Source organism: Athene noctua, chromosome 2 (genome assembly GCF_965140245.1).
Source record: "Athene noctua chromosome 2, bAthNoc1.hap1.1, whole genome shotgun sequence".
NCBI lineage: Eukaryota > Metazoa > Chordata > Aves > Strigiformes > Strigidae > Athene > Athene noctua.
Genome location: NC_134038.1, coordinates 72,138,337 through 72,157,862, shown reverse-complemented (window position 1 = coordinate 72,157,862; position 19,526 = coordinate 72,138,337). Strand labels below are relative to the sequence as shown.

The 19,526-nt window shown below is 35.8% G+C and overlaps 1 protein-coding gene across 1 annotated transcript in view; it reads right to left on the bottom strand.

Annotated features, from left to right (window-relative positions):
* Positions 1–19,526, bottom strand: part of PTPN3 (protein tyrosine phosphatase non-receptor type 3) — a 129,642-nt gene that overhangs the window by 30,010 nt on the left and 80,106 nt on the right. The window contains exons 13-16 of the mRNA XM_074897808.1: positions 16,761–16,895; positions 15,057–15,233; positions 1,842–2,040; positions 767–844 (exon numbers count right to left, since the gene is read on the bottom strand). Of these exons, the coding sequence (XP_074753909.1) occupies positions 767–844; positions 1,842–2,040; positions 15,057–15,233; positions 16,761–16,895 (589 nt within the window). The remainder of the gene's footprint in view (positions 1–766; positions 845–1,841; positions 2,041–15,056; positions 15,234–16,760; positions 16,896–19,526) is intronic.

Genomic DNA, 19,526 nt, shown 5'->3' with positions numbered 1-19,526 from the left:
GGTCATATATTTTAACAGGCAACAAACAGACTGAATACAGCATTTATTTTAACCCTACTCTTTAAGCAAGCCTAATTCAACATGTGAACTTGCAAGGTGGACAGTGTTCTTAGATGTTGTAAAGAAACTCTAAAAGATCAGGTATAATGAAAGTTCCAGACAATTGTAATCTCTTATTATCTTCAATCTTCTATCACTGCCCCACCAATAAATGTCCAAGGTGAAAATATTAAACTCTGCCCTGATTTTGACATCATGGCTACTTTACTCTATCTGCTTAAATAGAATTTCAGTGAGGGGATGTCAAAAATTTAAAATAGTCAATTATCAATAGGAATTTCTATTTTCTTAATAAATTAATTTTCACCTTTCCAATATGATTTTTTAATGGATATAGTCAATTGGCTAGCAGAAACTATTTCACTTGTTTTATAATACAGAGGTCCAATTTTCCAAAAATTGATGCCTTAAATTAGGCTCCCAAATTCATATCTAAGCAGCCAAATAGGCAGTCTGCTTTGGAAATGTGCCATGCCCATAGTATATGAAACTAAAATCCACAGAACTAGTAGAAGCTTATTTCTGTAAATGTTACTTTAGCATTTAAGGATTAGGCTGCCACTTCTAAAAACTCTCGGTCCATAAGCAATTCCTGTAGGACATACTGCTGTCTCTAAAGCATTGCATTAAAAGTAAAAAAATAATCATGAAGTCAACGCATATCTCTATCAAGCATTTAAAAGTAATTTAAAAATTGCTGGTTTACCTTTAGATTAAATCCAAACTTCCCGTCTTCATCTGGTATGATACGCACCAGAAGTAAATCTCCCTCAATTAAGTCATTCTGTAATATATATATATAAAAAGACAAACCAAAACTTTTCTAACTTTTAAAAGAAAACAGCAGCAAATTAGAGAATACTGCATCCTAATTCAGATGTGTTGAATAATTATGTAAATCCACATTTTAAATAGGAAGAAGCTACGGTTACAGAATAGATTCATGATTGTGAGCTTTTAAATCATAAAAATAGCAACATACATAACAGCAAATACATTCTCTGCTTGCTCTGTCCTAACACTGTTACTGTCATCTTACCTCTCTCAATTGATAGCACCTAAAAATTTTCAAGATGTTGACTTTACTAAAGGTGACTTAAAAGGAAAAAGTGTTAGGTGCAACATATTTGAATCAATTCTACTCAAAGGATTATAAAAGGGACTACTTTTCCCCCAGTTTTTCTCCTGTAAATGGGTGCATTGGTATCTTCTGCAAGAGATGCACAAGCCAGAAGGAATAGAAGTTGGCAGCAGCTACTGGACAGGAAGGTTAGGAGGCAGCTCAGCATCCCTCTGGAACAGGCTGGAGAAAGGGGAGGAATGATCCACTACCATAATGCTAGCAGGGAGCAGCTGCTTTCTAGTCAGCACAGAATTCATAGGATAATTTTTAGCCATCCTGAAGAAGAGACGCCCGGGATAAAGCAGAGTTGTGCCTGCTATCAAGAAATAATAGCAACTTGAATTATCTGCTCCTTCCCCTTAGAGGAAATAATATTTAATCATGTAAGAATTACTATTCCACTATAAAGTTTCCCTGCAGATGCTTCTGGAAACCTGGACACTATGGAAATCAATGCAGTTGGCAGGCTTGTCTAACATACCACGTACACAACCTTGGATAAATTTGAGTAGACAACAAGATTTATTCTTATTACTGCACAAAATATATGTTCATCCTGAACTATAACCAGATTTTGTGCATTCTAATCTATAGCTCAAAGCTACATTCTGTACTAGTTTTGACTTTAAAAGCATGCAATTGAACATACTGAACATACCTTATCACAGTAGTACTGACTGGAATCTTCCGTTGAGCTACTTTTTGTAACATTGTCGTATGTTTCTAAGAACTGTTTATCCACCCCTTCCAAAGGGTAAGAGCCAGAAATGTTACCAACCCCATTGGGAGACTGAGTCAAGGCTTTAGGTGAGATACGGGTCAGAGAACTCCGAGTTGGACTGTTTCCCAGTACATTCCTTCATTTTAAAAGGATAAATAAATATTAAAAAGGTATGGTTATCCAGATACTTAAATAGTAAAGCATACAAATATACTGCTTATTAAAAGAGTGAGCCAACTTTATACTTAGATTTAACACTACTTGAGGTGCAGGGTAATGGGACTGGAGTATGATCTAAGCCTATCATTTGGTCAGCGGACATCCAGAATAATGGACAAAACAAAAACAGAGTAGCAAAAGCATTTTTAGCAAAACATTTGGATGTTAGCTATGAAAGGCACTGTTGCAATGGTACAGGAAATCACAGTAACATGAAAAGAGCTGAACCCCAGGGAAAAGGCACTTCAATTGCCAATCCTACCCATGAAAACCTTTTGCTATGATTCCACTCTCATTATTGCAAAGAACTTTGTTTTCATTCCTTCCTCTTGTGAGTGCCATCTTAACCTTATCCCTCTGGGAGAAGGTTGTTTGCAGAAAAGCCATGCTAAATTTTCAGAGAAACGGGAAATGAAGCGACAATGAAAAGCATCATTACAGTCAATATAGACTGTCATTGAAGTAGTAGAACCATGTAGAAGGACCCAGAATTAAACTGGGGTGCAAACCTGGCCTAGTGATTCAAGAACCCTAAAACTCAAGGATAACGAAAGTCAGTAATTAAATACCTCAAATCTTAGAATTGGCCAAGTTGCCTGGTGGTGCTCCAGGACTTTCCAAACGTTCATTTAGCTACATGTGCTCTTATGAAAAGAATGAAATGCAGACCTTTAAACTAAAACCCTTCTTTAATTGGACCAAACTCACAGGTACCATGCAAACTAACTGCTTTGTCTTTATAAATAATACACAATACTCTGAAAATCTCTGTCCTGAGGAAAGCTCAGGTATAGTTCAGGTGCAGTTTCCTATACAGTGCTGTGTATGGCAGAAACTGAGTCCTAGCTACTTGTATTATCCCACTGTAGACAGACTTCACTTACACGATGATCTGTCATGCTCAGTGGCAGTAATTTTGCAAGAACACTGCACTGCAGTGAAGCATATCTGATCCTTGGAAGTACACATGCTGTTAGTTATTACAGTTTATCCCTAAAAGCAGGCTTTTAACGTACAGTGCTTGCATTGCAGCAAACTTTAACAACGCAAACACTTGAAGATTTCCACAAGACGAGGAGCAACAAATGTAAATGTTCTGAAAGGTGCCATCAAACAAATGTATTGTTGCTATAATATTTCTGATGTTCAGTTGTAGTATGTGTACTTGGCAATGGGGATGAAGTGCTTTGTGCAACATTTGCAGAATTTTCAGTTATTACAGAAAATATTTTTTCAGTGTTTGGAAGATATTATTCACTTAGCACTCTCAATTTCATAATACTTTCAAGTAGTGAACTATAATGGTGCTTAAAGGAATTATACTGTCAAAACTGTGGTTTTATCTGATAGTTTCTAGGACTTTTCATAATTTCTGTGAGGTTACTGTTAAGAACATAATCCTTTTTTAAAAAAATATCACTTACAAATTGAGATTACAGATCATAATGATTTGTCAGTGTAGAAAAAAAATTAACAATACCAGAAAAATATAATAGATAAGTTCAGAGAATGCCTCCTGCCACTACATAGAGAGTTATCACAAACTTATCAGTGGCTTTTTGCATCATTAAACTTTTACTACAGTTTTTAACCAACTTTTATGTTAACAGTGATTAGGAGTGTATTAGCACTTAATATTTCCCACATTGTGATCCAAAAACTTAAGGTTTTTTCCCCCCACAAATCTTTACAATCTTCATTGATTTATATATTTATTTGTGTCTTGTAACCATACAAGACCATTACATGTTGAAAAAAATCATTTCAAGTTTTGTATTTTATTACATAACTTAAAGCTAGAGATTCTGTAGTAGAAAGTTTAAGAAAAACTCACTTAGGTGATTCTTGTTCGGATGACCTGTTAAAAAAAAAAAAAGAACCCAAACAAACCAGTAAATGAATTTATATTAAATTTTCAGGAAAACAAGAACTAAACTCTAAATAAATTTAAAAAAAAAGCCTGCATAAAAGCAGAAAGGTGTGCTTACAGTAAATTAAAGAATACTTAATCCTATGCCGAAAGTTTGAATCAGACAATTACAGAATTTACGAAACAGTCCACAAAAATCCCAGGGCAGCTCTAACTGCTCACTTCCAGTTTTGGCACAAGCCCAACTACAGACAACACACATCTGCTACCGCAACTTAAACTATGTAGGAGTTTACAGAGGCAATTATTTAGCAAGACACACTACATTTAAGGAAGTTTTAGATGTGGATCATAATGACTACAGACTTCACTGACTGCTTTTTGTAACATGTCAAAATCTTTATGTATCGGTAACAAGAAACTAGCATAGGTGGCTTCAGAAGCATGAAGTTTCTAACATTTATTCTCATAATGTCAGAGCAAAACACATGTTGACAGAGAACTTTAAGACAAAGCGTAACAAAAGCAGAAGCGGTTACACAGATGAGGATAATCTAGCACAGAAAATAAAACAAAATTTGCAGTACAGAGCATTTTTCAAGGCTTTCAGTTAGCTTCATCAGAAATCACCTGAAACAGTAAGCTAAACTATATTACACTAATTAAAGTAACAGCTGCAATACTAAGATAAATTTGAAAGTAAAAGTTACTAAAAAGGTACTTGCAAAGCAAAATAAGCTTAAGGCAGATGAGACAGCTTTACAAATTTAATTAAGCAGTGACCAAAAAAAACCTGGGGTGATATAAGTCCATCCTGGAAAAATACAAACATGAAGTAGTTTGGTTTGAAGGTAGAGGTGTTGAATTGTCAAGTTATACAAGGCAATTCATTGTATACAACTAAATTTTAAAATTTTGTTCTCTAAAACAACCTTAATACTAAGAATTATGTACTACATTTTATCAAAACTACAGTAAAATGAGCAGCAATATCAGTCTAGTTAAATTTCCTTATATGTATTCTACAATATGAAAAATTTTTCCTTGAGAAGCAGAGATAGTCAAGCTTGATTCCTTAAGAATTTGTGGATGTTTGGGTTGTGTGTACTTTAAAGCACTAAACTTCTTCCTATTTTACTGCAGTCATGCCCCCCTTCTGATTCCACTGACATCCACCCCCACTCTCCCACTCAACCTCTGATTCTCCTTGTTAGCAATCCACATAGTATTTCTACCCCCTAAGTGCCAGCAGTGCACAACATGCACTTGCTGCCTGACCAACCCACAGCTAAATGGAACAGACAACTACTAAACTCATACTATAATTGCTCAGTGAGGAGAGAATGTCAGTTTATTTTTTTTTTCTGCCTAGTCACTGACTTTCACTAATCTTGTAGAAAACTTTGCATCTTTGAAACTTGACTCCTACATTCGATTTGACTGCAATCATCCAAATGTTCTCAAGTGGGAACAGAGGCAGATGGGCAGTGCAATGACATAAGCCTTATTTCCTTAGGAAGTCATGCTAAAAATAAAAAAACACTAAATTTATTTTTGTTTAAGCTAATTGATTTCCTTGGGAGGCAAAGAACAACAAAATTATACATCTTTTCTGTTTTACCACAGTAGAGCTATATAGCTCTATTACCAAATTCTGTGTAGAATTCAAGTTGCCATAAGTTAACCCTTTCAAAAGTCTTCACAAAAAGTTTACACACACAGAATTTGGATTCACATTGATGCAATGTCTTTAAAATATTATCTCCCCTCTTTCCTCCCAATATGTGAGGTATTTTGAGACAGAAAAAACACAACTTGAGCTTCCATTTATATAACGTGTATAAACACACAGCAAATTTTTCATCATCTGTTATACGTTTTGAGACTTAAATGTGGGATATAAATTCTTCATAATATTTGCTGAAGATTTATCTGTTGAATTATTGCATTTTAATTCAAACACATCAGCTCTGAAAGAGTTACTGAATCATTCTGTAACCTTTTAAAGTGGAAAAAGTTAACCAAAAATTTGACCTACACAGAAATCAAATTCAAGGCTCAAAAGAATTCATCAGGGACAATGTAGCTGTGTCCTCCTAAAGTCCTTGGTAGCTCAGCATGCTAGAGCTGCAGAATTTTGCTCTGCAACTCGGTTAAACAGTTTTTCCAGCATTTATTTACTCATCAGTATGATAAAGTACCTTAAACATGAATAACTAGATGACCTATATTCCTCATTTCACAACATATGACATGCACCATATTTTAAGTTAATAAAAGACAACACTCACCAGACCAGCCATTCAACTTTTTCATCAAGAAAGAGCGCCCTTCCTTGCAAGGAGATTAAGCTTTCCATTGGTGCAGCTAACAAGCAAACACTTTAAAACTGCAGGTAATTTCTCTTCCTTACTCCGCAATATAACTAAAATGATGTCATTTCAATCTTTCACTCACTATGGATTGCTCTGTTGATGATCATCTTCATAACAAAACTCTTTACGTTAAAAAGTCTAACTCTCCTCTTCTGTCAGGAGGACAGAAAGGAAAGGTCTTAAGGAAAGACCCCTCCTCCCCATTTTGGTGTGCCCTACCAGGGAATTCTGCTATTCTGAGAACTGATGATAAACTACAGTGGAGTAAACCCCAAGAGAAAAGGGACAACTGAAACAATAGCATTGTAGCAAAACTCCCTCTTCAAAAACAACTGAAGGAAACATCTGTAGGTTTTGCCCTTGCGCTGTTCTTGAAGTTCTTAAAGCTTCTTTTATTTTAACACCTGCAGGGCTGGGGAGACAGTGTGCCAGCACTTCCATTATCACCACTTTTTGAGAACTCACAATTAAAACTTGGATTATTATTCATACCCCAAATAAGTGGAAGATATTTGCAGCAACACCTTTTTTTCTGCCTTTTGGAGAATTTATATACAGATTATTCAGCATTTCTATGAACAGAATGACTATGTAAGAAGGCCATGTAGATGCTTTGTGTTGCACACTTAAGATTATCATTACAGAAAAACTTGAGGACTTCATGGTGTACACAAGTTTTCCAGTGATTTTCTGTAATTCCAAACATTCGCATTTGTAAGCTGCTGCAATCACCCATAAAAGGATACTTTCAGTTACTCTTCATTGCCTCTGTTGACCATATTCCAAGTTTACTGACTTTCCATGAAAATTTTATGTACTCTGCAACTGCTTGGCTTGCTGCAAAATTTGCCTTGTCATAGATTTGCAATTCAACTTTGAGACTTTCTTTTTGGATGTGAAATGATTGGATTTTTGAACTGGCAAGAAAAGTGTAGTACATTTTAATAAGGATATATATCTAAAAAGTAGTGTTTGTATGTAAGCAAAATATATACATGTACCATTTTCATGTATATTTGAGTGGAAGAGCACAGTAAAACTCAGTCTATCAGTAGCAGTCTTAAAACCCTAATTTGAAACTAATGGAAATGTTCTCAGATCCATTGACTAGTATTAGAAGGACATCTTCCTTGAGAAAGACTGAAGTACACAGACAAGCACAAGCAGATTTTGTAAGAACAAGGAGCTGATCACATCTGTATATGAGAGGATGTACAGGATAAATACTTAGTTTAATATGTTTTATTAAATTATTTGCAATTTTCTACTAAGAAAGTAGTTACTAGGACTTGGCTGGATATCTCTGAAGTGTTCTTTCACCAACAGTAATGCTTTAAAATTTTTGTTGACAAAAGGAATTATATTTTAGTCAAAATAATGATGTGTTCCCATAGTACGTTCTCCAAAGCTCCCTATGCAGCTACAGTTTATTGTATATCAAAATGGTAAGCTGAAAGAATTGAACAAATACAGCATACGTTCAGGAAATCTATTTTCAGTGCAATACCTTCACCAGATGATGCATCATGCTTATACCAGGAGTGCATATGCACTTCCAGAAATTCATAGCACAGTGCAAGTGAATTTCCTTTTTGTATACTAGTTCATCATTTTACTTCCTTCCCCTCCAACTCTGGGACTGTACACCTTATGCAATCTGTATCAGCAGAGAACTTCAGAATACAAGTTAAAGAGTTTTATAGCTTTGTGAGTATGTTTAAGAGAAAAGTTTATGCAGGAATATGTTGCATTTATAACAAGTAGAATTGTAGACCTGAAGTAATTTATGTTGGAAGAGATCTTGAGAGATCACCTAAACTCTTGTTCAAGGAACAGCCAACATCAAAGCTGGATGAGAGTGTTCAGAGTCTTGTCATACTGAGTTTTGAGGTTCTCCAAGGATGAAAACACCTCCACCTTTCTGTCAATGTGTACAACGGCTTAACTAATCTCAGTGTGATTTCTTTTCCCAGCATCTTTTGAGCATTTCCCTTGCTGTAACTTGTGTCCATTGGCTCACAAGTTTTTGCTGTGCACCTCGAAGAAGAGCTGGCTCCATATTCTTGATAACCCTCTTCTGGCAGAGTAAGGCAACAGTGTGACACAACACCTTCTCACCCCCACCCCAGCCTTCTGGTTCTCTCTCATACATCATACACTCACATCTATGAATAACTAGACAGATTTATCTCACCAATCAATGTATGACTCTAAATATAAGATCTATAATGCCTCATCTGTTACTGACTGATACTATACCTTATCACTTAGAAAAGTGTTTTACAATAATCTCCTTTCTCCTTTCTGGTTAGACAGAAAATTTCACAGCTAATCTTTTCTGTTAGGCCACAGACTCTACTACCAAAACACTTGTTCCTACGCAGTCTGCTGTTCCAAACCAAACAGATATCTTTGGTTTATTTAATTATGGAGTGAACAAGAGACACTGAATACAGTTCAAGTAGCAAGACTCTCCACACCGCTTGATCAGGTTACTTTTCTAAGCCAATAATCCAGTTACTTTTTCCCTTAAGACAGTACTTTATATACACAGTTAAATTTATATATTCTTATTAATGAGTACCCTTTCCACTCAGAAAATTGTCTTCAAAAAATAAAGGCATTAAGAGGGCCAGCATCAGATATATTAAAACACCCCAAACTATTCCATCTATAGTATAAAAAAAAAGTTTTAAAAATCACAAGCCCTTAAACATGAATTTACAAGGCCAAAAATAAGCTGTTCCTCATACAAAGGAGAAATTGGTCCCACACAGGCAACATGAATAAGATTATCCTGAACCTCAAGGAAACCTGTTTGTTTCAGTAACTCTTTGCATCTAACACCTTGTCCGAAAGAAACACCAGCTTGCTTTAATGAGACAACACTCAGTTAGGGGGCAAGTGTGGATGTTCTCAACAATGCATGGTCTTCCCACAAAACCAGATTAAAACCTTAAATCCATAAACAGGAAAGAGTGGAGGATACTCTCCCCTTTTCATAGCGGCTGGTGGAAAACCATGCAGCTTCCTGTAGCTGGATTCTTGGAGGTTAAGAGCATTAAAGAACACAGTTTTCAGGTTTTACTTCTTGTCATTCATTCACTTTCATTTCTCATTGCACTCTGAAGTGTGAACATCTGTATCACACCTCAGGCAACAGAAGATCCTTGAGAAAAAGGAAAGGAACATACAGGGAAATTTAGAGCTCCTTAAATACTACTTGGTTACATGTCTTTATCTTTTCATGGCAAACCTTGGACCTTGGCATTTTAAGTTCACCAAGTGTTTAAAATGCATATTACCAAAACATTTGCATCTACAGATTTTTAACTTACAAGAAATACTTGAACATAACGAAAGAAGCGAACTTATTTTAGTCATTTAAATTTTCACTTATTTACTTGAAGGTAAAGGGTAAGATAGTTTCTTTCAATTTTTTTTTTTTTTTTCTTGTAACAGCCCACTGGTGAAGAATCCTACACATGAACTACTGAGTGTGATAAGCATTTTTTGTTTTTTTTCTTAAAGATCTCAATACTGAGACCCAGAACTTGCGCTGGGAATGGACAGTGCAGGCTTTCAAGACAAAACCTAATAACTGATACAAGATCAAGCATGTCAGAGTACTTGATTCCAAAATGTAATCAGTCTATTGTCCTAGTTAAAGCCAACTTAGACTTGAAGGTTATTGCTTAAAACAAAGATATTTTTCAACTTTCCAACCTGGTCTTTAAACGGTGTCACTGTAGTCTTTTGCCCTTAAATTCCACAGTAACATACAGATTGCATTAGTGTCATGGAAAGGCAAATCAGTAACAAAGATTTGTTCCTCTATACCAGCGAGGCTTTCCTTATTCCATATTCAGCAACTGTAGTGGTACCTTTATCAAGACAGACTGCAGCAGTGGTAATCTTCAGGTAAAAAGGAAAAACTGCAATCAAAAAGAATTCCCTGTAGAAGTCCACCAGCCTTTAAAAATAACCAGGTGTTTTTTAAACCTGTTCCACTGAAAGAGAAAGATTTTTCTCAAAGGCAACCTCTTCCAGGAACTCTATGCAGGCTACCTATCAGGACAGCAGATGGTCAGGATGGATTTATGCCAGGTAGCCTGTTGGTATGACACAACTTGAAAAAAAAAAAAAACCCAACAAATTAAAGCAGCTTTTCCACAGAGATAGCTTTAAAAATAATAAAGCCTCATAATAGAACTTAATTTATTTTCTATTTTAAAGGAAAGCCATAAGACTTCATAACTCTTCCCTAATGTATGTCTCAGTGTTTAAAGATATCTGAAGATATGTAACCTCACAAAACAGAGAGACATTTTCTACTTTACTTAAAATAAGAAATGTAGTAGGTCAGTAGCAGCTGGTCTTCAAAGAAGAAAATGCAAATTTCTCAAGAAAAATATCTTCAGGGAAACTGAAGACAAGACTAGGGAAAGACAATTTTAACTGAAAAACAGTTATCAAATAAGTGACCTACTAATTAGTATGTTTTATCTCAATATTATTCCTGAAATAATTTTAAAAACAAAACCATAGTAGTATCATATACATATGCATGCAGGGCATGGGATAAATATAGTGATGACAACACATAGTCAGAAGATAGACTAGATTACCTGTTCTGAACTGCTGAGGCACAGTCATAACAAAGCATGGTATAGCACCAAAAGCAACCTGTGAGACTTCAGGAGGCTCAGTGTGGGCTCCATGTCTGAGTTAGTGTTAATTTTTCACTGGCAGTAGCAGTCAGATGAGATGCACAGCAGCAGGGCAACAAAGAGGAGAAAGAACTGACAGGGAAGGCTTTCTTCACAAAGGCTAAGGAGCCCTGGGCTAAACAAAAATCCTCTTCAAGTCCTCTTCAGCACTATCTTTGATGACAGGTTTTGTATGCAGCTGTGATTTGAGATAGTTGTCTTAGATAGGCAAACCTATTCATGCCCTGTGAATAAAGCTCTATTTAATATATGTTAATTTGGGATTAGAGCAATTTTTTGTCTATAATACATATGTAATAGACAGCTCCAATCTTTTCTGCAGACACTAATCTGAGAGAGAAAAATTGCTTCCTTTCACTATGTCTGAGCCTCAATTTGTACTTGAATGTGAAAGTACCTTAGATAATTTGGGTAGCAGCAGTCAAGCTACACCAAACACAAGACTCACAAGCTTGCCCTGGCTTTCTGTAGTTCACCTCAGTGCATGATTTGCTCTATTTTCTAATTTTCTTTTTCCCAGTCAGTCTAAAAGATATATCTCATTTTCAGTTAGAAGACTGAACATTCACATAAAGCACATTAAAACAATTACTGTGTTTTTCTGAGAAACACTGTAACGAATCACAAAATATTCTTGACCCTCATCTCCAGCATGCTCATTTAAAGTATTTAACAGTAAACATAGTTCTAGGTGTTGACATGTTCATACAGTACATTTAAAGAAACAGAAGAAAGAATGTTAATTGATATGTTTTATGCTCTCTAAACTAAAAGCTGTTCCACATAATTTGTTTTCTAATTTGTGTACTGTTTTATAGAAAGAAAATAGAACTTGATTGATTCCCTTAAGTGAGTAAACACAGCATGGAATAAAATCGATTATTAAGAAAATAATTATACATGGTATTTTCAGAAGGCAAAAAAATGTATATAGGGAAACTAATGCACGTGTATGTAACTCTGCCAGCAGTGGTGGCTTCTACAGTTCTGATACCCACCGAGGTTCCAAGCATGCCTTGGTAGGATTAGGCACACAGCAAGTCTTGTTATACAAGTTTTACCTGTGTATTTGTTTCAAAAAGCACTATATTACAACAGATCAGTCTGAAGGCAGGCCTATCTTGGACCACTTGTTCTGACAAAAAGGACTTAAGACCTTACCCAGGGGCTGAAGTGAAACAGTTGAAAACTATACCCTACCCCTGAAATGCTGATGGCAGCCTGAAAAACAGAGAAGAGCCATATCCTCTGCTAACTGCAGCTTGCACAGTCTTGAGCTTCATATACAGAAACTGACATTTCTGTGAATATATTTAGTTTACAAAACCAAGCAGCTACATGATTATAATTAAGATTTGAGGTCCCAGACATAACAATACAGCAGTTAAAAACCAGGGTCTTGCAGTTCTTAGCTAGTAGCTTCCCAAAAACGTTTCAGATTTTTTTCATACCAAAGTTATTAACTAGTTATAATTAGCATTAACTAACACCTTTTTTGATAGTCTCAATCAGGAAGCTAGGTGGTAAAAAGAGAGCCCTCTAAAGACAATGTATATTAGACTGTGAGAAGCTGTGCCTGGCTCTCCTCTAATGAAAAAGAAATACTGAAATTGCCAATCTGTTTTTTTCCATAACATGTTTCGATTATGTCAACTCAAATCCACCTAAGACCAGCATGGCAAAAATAGGGAGGTTGGCTTTAAAACATATATCAGTACACTGCAAGGTGTTTTATAGTTGATATCTAAATAGTCCTCAAGTGTGGCAAAAGTCCAGGACAAGTATCCATATTTAATATCAAAGATATGCAAGTTAAACTTTTTTTCTTATAAAATAGATTTAGCTGATAGGGTAAGATTCCTTCTTTCAATAAAGCATTTAGGTAAAGACCTTACTATGCATATTTAGCTGACTTTATTTTACATCTTTCAACAAGGGGAGCAAGGCAAGTAATATCTACTGTAAGAATATAAAAGAAGAAAAACTGGAATGTGGACTGATAAACTGTTGAAAACTTCAGTGCAGAGAAGAAACTTTTTTTATTTATATGGTTACTGTATATTTTACCTCCATTGTTCTAAAGGAAAGTATCAATGACCATTTTACTTCACAGAATTCTAACAGTCAATACAACTGGGGATTATTCGTTCCATGCATTACATTCTCCTTCCAAAACACACACACTTTCAACTTAATCAGATTTATGTGAACACTTTTTCAGTTACCTGCAGAGTATCAAATATTATAAACATATGCAGGAAACCAAGAATATGTTGAGAATAAGACATATACAAAATTTGGTTTATGAGGTAATAACAGTAATCTTCTCCACAGTAAGCTCAGAAAATATATAAACGTGCTATTTTCAAAATTAGAACATCCTATTCTCACTAAGAAACAGCATAAAAGCAGGCTTTCCCACTCCATTCTCAGTAAGCATAGGATAGCTGAAACAGGAAGGAAAGGGAAAAAAATCTAGAGGGGAAGAAAAGAAAAAGGAAAATAAAAGAATAAACAACATACTAACTGGCAGGACACAATCCACCAGTCATAGAACACAGCATGGGAACTTAGTTTTCTGTCTACCGTTTCTACCATCATCATCTCCTCTCACAGTCTGCCTCTCATTATTTTTAATCAGAAAATACTTCTAACAGGGTATAATCTGTAAATGTTAAAACACAAGAAAGACATGGCTTCCTATCTGTGACTATTCACAACATCTAAAGGCATCACTTTTATATATTACTATAGCTATTACTGACACTACTAGTACCCAGTCAGAAAAATAGAAAAAACAATTTAAAACACCACAGTGACAAACTCCAAATGTTACATGTTAATTTTTCCCTTCTTTCATAGAAACCTCTCAGCTGTAATGTAGTAACAATATTATTGTATTAATATTTGAAGAAAACAGTTTAAATCCAGTTTAAAGATACAGTTAGTAGTTGCCCATTATCACAGAGGTAGATGAGACCTACCAGCTTCCATTAATACATTGCTTCTCAAAATATATCTTGCCTTAAAGTTACTAGCGATCACTAGAAACCATTTTCCTTTTGTAACATTACAAATTAATTTTGTACAATTTTAAATTTGTACAATTTTTACATTTTAATACACAGTATTCTCACCAGCTGAAAGTTTTACGGCAGCTGTTTTCTCTTTGAGACTGAAAAATCATTGACTTTGCACATTATTTCTGAAGTTAATATTGTGTTAATCTGAAGTTATTCATTAAGAAATGCCCCGCTAAGATAAGACTGAAGCCATATATAAAATGTAATATACGAGCAAACAAATAATCAGCACACAAAGATGGGTGCTTCAAGCCCTGGAAGCAAGCTTAGCACTGGTTAGACCAATACAGGGAAGAACAAAACTGATCCTCAAGAAATACAGCAAAAATGCCTCGAGGCAAAAAGCAGACTGCCTTTAGAACAGCAGTCTACAGTTCCTCTGAGGAAGGAGGCTGATGATCATCAGCATTATTATGTTCTACTGTTTACTCAAATGCATTACCTCTTTCAGCTGATGATGCGGAACATAAGTGAACTCTTAAAAGACTTCAATAAGTCTCACCACTACCCCCACCCCACCAAAAAAGGAAAAGTTTGTAACAGGTAGGAAAGTGTTGCAGAAGCTACTAGGAAACAGGATATTACAGTTATGAACAGGCATGCCTTAATAGATTCTCTAATTTTACTGCAAACTTAACTGCTGAGAATTGTTTACAGATGAAGGGATGGTTTGTTTTTAACTTGTCATTTTGTATCATGGCATTTGCAGTTTAGCAATTTGTCAAAATAAAGCTTATTCAAACAGAAAACTGTTTGAATTCATTTTAATATTATAACCAATGATGATTGTTTTATACCAAAGCTGTTAGGGGGTTTTTTTTGTGTGTTTTTAAAAAAATCTAAGTAGGCAATAAGTTGTTCGCAGAAGTCCTTACCTCCTCTGTGGACTACGGTTCTGAGAGAACTCTGAATCACTGTCCTTTGATGTTGGAGAGCCCTTATATGTATAAAAAACATCCTCCGTTTCAGTAATATAACTAATCTCATTTGTAAGGTTATCTACAGATGAGTGTCGTGGTTTACGAATTTCATGACGTAGTCTAGGACTCCGCCTTAAAAATAAGGAACACAAACACAAGTTGTAAGATCAGAATAATTCATGAAATTTTATCATAGATTGCAAAAGGATAGAAATTCCACTACGTGCCAAAATCTTTGTGACAGGCCTACAGGTTTTACTTTAAATACTCAATTTTTAAACATTTTGTATGGTATAATAGGCAATCACATGCTGATAGGTTCAGTACACTGAACTGATATGTTTTTTTCCCCTCTCTAAAATGCTATCTGTATTGTTAAAGTTCTAATCATAGGATAATCCAGGTTGGAAGGGACCTATGGGGGTTATCTGAGTCCAACCTCCTGCTCAAACCAGGGTCAACTGAGGTCAGATCATGCTGCTTAAGGCTTTATCCAAAAGACCTCAAAAGATCTCAAGACTTGAAGGATGGAGACTGCACAGCTTCTCTAAGCAATCTCTGCTCAACTGTCCTTGTGGTGGAACAGTTTTTCATTAAGGCCAGACAGAGCATCTCTTGTTCAACACATAATTGTTGCTTCATGCTCTCATCATGCAACACTGAAAACACTGGCCTCATCATCTAGTTAGCTGCCTCCTAAGTATTGCTAGGTCGTTATCAGGCTTCTGGGAAACCCTTTCTTCTCCAGGCTGAGAAAGTTGTATCGGCCTCTCCTTATAGGGTAAGTGCTCCAGTCTTCTGACTAGCTCGGTGGCTGGTAACCTTTGCTGAGCTCACTCTAGTTGGTCAGTGTCTTTCTTGTTTTAGTGGACACAGAAATGGCTGCAGCATTCTAAGAAGGTCTAACAAATGCTGAGCAAAAAGGGGATAAACACTTCTCTCATTCTACTATCTATGGTTCTGTTGTTAATACTGCCAGGTTGCTGTGGACTTCTTTGCTGCCAGGGCACACCAGACAGCTCATGTACGGCTTGCTGCCTACAAAGATTACCAGGTCCTTTTGCAGAGAGTTTCATCACAAACAATACTGTTGCACCGGGTTCTTCCTTCCCAGGACTTTGCATTTGTCTTCACTGAATTTCTTACAGTTCCTATTGGCCCATTTCTCCAGACTAGTAAGGTCGCTTTGGATAGTAGCCCTGCCCCCAAGCTTAATAACTCATCTCCCCAGTTTGGTGTAATCTGAAAACTTTGAGCAAACACTCCATTGCCTCCTCCAGGTCATAAAGATGTTAAGCAGGACAGGTCCCAAGCTAGAATCCTGCAGTACTCCACTTGTTATTGGCCTCCAGGTAGAGAATGACTCATTAACAACTCCTCTCTGAGTCCAGTTATCCAACCATTTTTATTTTTTTTTTAAACCATCTTCTTGTTCACCTTTTCAGAACATGATGTCTTAACATGGGTATAAAATTTTGGCAGAGTATCAAAAGCCTTGCTAAAGTTGAGGTGACACCCACTCTTTTGTCACCATACATATTTTCAGAATAACAATGACTAAATATATAGGTATACACTACATAATTACTCTGCTACAGTACACACAACTAGAAAAGGTAAGAGGCTGGAAGGTATGGGAAAGGCTGAAACTGGATTTACCAATTAGGGGTAACAGGAGGTGATCGAGAAGGAAGGCTTTTGGTCTCTAGATGCTCAACAGATAAAGATCGTCTCATAGATGGGTTCCAAACCATCCCACCTATAACTTTTCTGCAGTGCTGGCTGTTTACAGACCTGAAAAGAAATAAACTGTATGTGAAATATTTTGCATAGAAAACAAATGGAATAAAATATGCTTACGAAAGCAAATTTTATAATTCATGTGTTTTAAAGAGTTCCCTGTGTTTATCCCTCCTTATTTACGCATTTATATTCTGACAAACCCATTTGCTGTTCTTCACTTGTGACAATAAAACTATTTGTTAATCCCTGACACAATGCTAATCACAAGCCTGGGTAAAAATAACTTTTTTCTGAGAGTTATTTTTAACCCAATTGTGTTTAAGAAGATGGAGGGGAAAACAGGAAATTTGGTATGTCCTATTGGCACTGAACTGAGTGCCTGACAAAACATGGTTCAGATACAGGCAAAAGATTTTAGGTGTTCCCTGCTAAAACTTATAAAGGGGTAACGATTCACTAATGAATTCACTGAGCACAGCACTACTTTAGCCACCTACCTGCTGCCTCAGCAAATAAGAGCTATAACAGACCACTCACTATTTCCAGAAGGAAGCCACATTTGAGTGATGTGTTCCTTACAGGAAGAAACTGTTATAGTATTATATAGGAATAAACCATCTGACATGAAAAGGGGATCTCCAGGTTGGGACTGCTTCTTGTGACAAGAACCTGACAAGGTAAGAGTTGCATCAGAACCAGAACCTCATCTAGGAAAGCAATAAAAATACCTTACTAATGGAATTTTACATTATAAAGAAATTTTTGAAGTAGATCAAAACAGAGATAAACTAACTTTTACGCATCTTTTTTACACAGCATTCCACAAAACAAGCAGAGATAAGCTGCTCATCCTCAAGGTTACAGGCCTAGGATTTCTCATGGAAAAGAAGTAACTTACAAATTACAGAGAAACCATCTTTGGATCACTAAGTCCTGAGTCCTCCATAATGGGAGGCTGTGATAGCAGAATATGCAAGGACTTTACTACAGAGCTGAAATGCCACAATTTTAAATAGCATAAAAAAAGTTGTTTATGCTGTGAATATTACTTATGCTAATACCAAACCTTAAGTATAATTTAGATTGTATTGCTTTTTGTTTATACAAATAAAAGAGAAAAAACAACCCAAAACTTTTATTACATTAAGTATTTTACATATCTTGTTCATGATTTTAAAACAAATTAATTCCTTCATCTTCTAAACGTGTACTTTTAAATCTCTTCCCAATTTAAAAAATGAAGAGGGAAAACATAATATGTGGTTTCTACATATCAAAATCAGTTACCCATGTATGTTTTTAAGCTTAGTAGTCCATGAACTTCGGAAAAGCTTTTGCCTGTATTATCTATTCTATTTCTGTAAGTCTTCTGAATACCAATGACAAGGCACCAACTGCTCTGGTCTACAAAAACAAAGACTTCTTTCAAAGAAGTCTTACATGAGTTGAACAGAGAGGGAAAGTGGGAAAAAAAGGATATTTTACAAAAAAAAGCATCTTGAAGAATTACACATATTTTGCATTAATCAGTTTTCCTTTTTTACAAGTGCCTGTTCATGCATTTTCCAATGCAGGTGACTTTTGAGGTGCACTGTAATTCGTGTGATGGAAGCCAGAGCCCTAAACACAAACCTCTAACCCTGACCACTGAATCACTTTAACAAGATATTCTCTTGATATTTCAGTTAAGGTCCATAACAAACTACCTCCTGAACTCCAAGTAGCTGCTTTTCAGATGTCAAATACAAGGATATTTCTCAGAAAACATACTGAGAGGCTGCCAATGCCTTTCTGGAATGGGCTGTAATACCTTGAGGTGACAGTTACTCCCAGCTATTACTGAGGTTATACTTTGTGAAAAAATAGGTACATTTTCAGCTTTTCAGCAAGAAATAAGAAAGCGCCTAGGAGACATCATTCAGTGTTCAGTCCAAAAATGTTGAATGAACTTACCTCACAGAATCTGGGAGATCTGATTCAACCTGCCTTTAGAATAAGGTGATTTATTGAAACCTGGCAGCCTAATTTAGATGGGATTCCACTAGTGCCTTAAGCTAAGGGAAATGAAAAAGGCACAGAGATGTGCAAATAATAAATTGTACTAAAGGGTTGAAAGAGTTCAACTATTTGAACTGATGCAATAAATGCTAGGATGCCTCACACGAGTGTAAAAGAACATAGTAAAAGAAAGCCACAAATTCCAGAGGAAAAACTGTTGATACTTAAGGTGGTAAAACCTGAATGTAACCCTCTTCAAGGGTTACAGAAGTTGAATGAAAATAACTATTCAAGACAAGTCCATCTTAAAACCTCCAGGCTGTATGGTATGGTTAGTGAGGGTTTTGTGTGTGTGTGTGTCTTTTTTTTTGTAGGGGTGGTTTTTTGCTTGGTTAGTTTTGTTTGTTTTACTCAATGCAAACTTTTGCTCCCTTTAATAAGGGAAAATGCAGAATACCTTTTTTGGTTGTGTAGCTTCCACATCAGCTCAGAGCCATCCTTGAAAAGGAACATGTAAGCTCATTTCATAATCACAATTAAGTAGGAAAGTAAAATTTTTCAATATATGACAGATAACTTTGGAAGTGACTTGTTCCCAACTTTTCTTAAATCTTCTGAGAAAATAATTTGCTGAGTGACAGTGACCAAGTTGATAGGAACTAATGAAAGTCGTCCAAAATTACC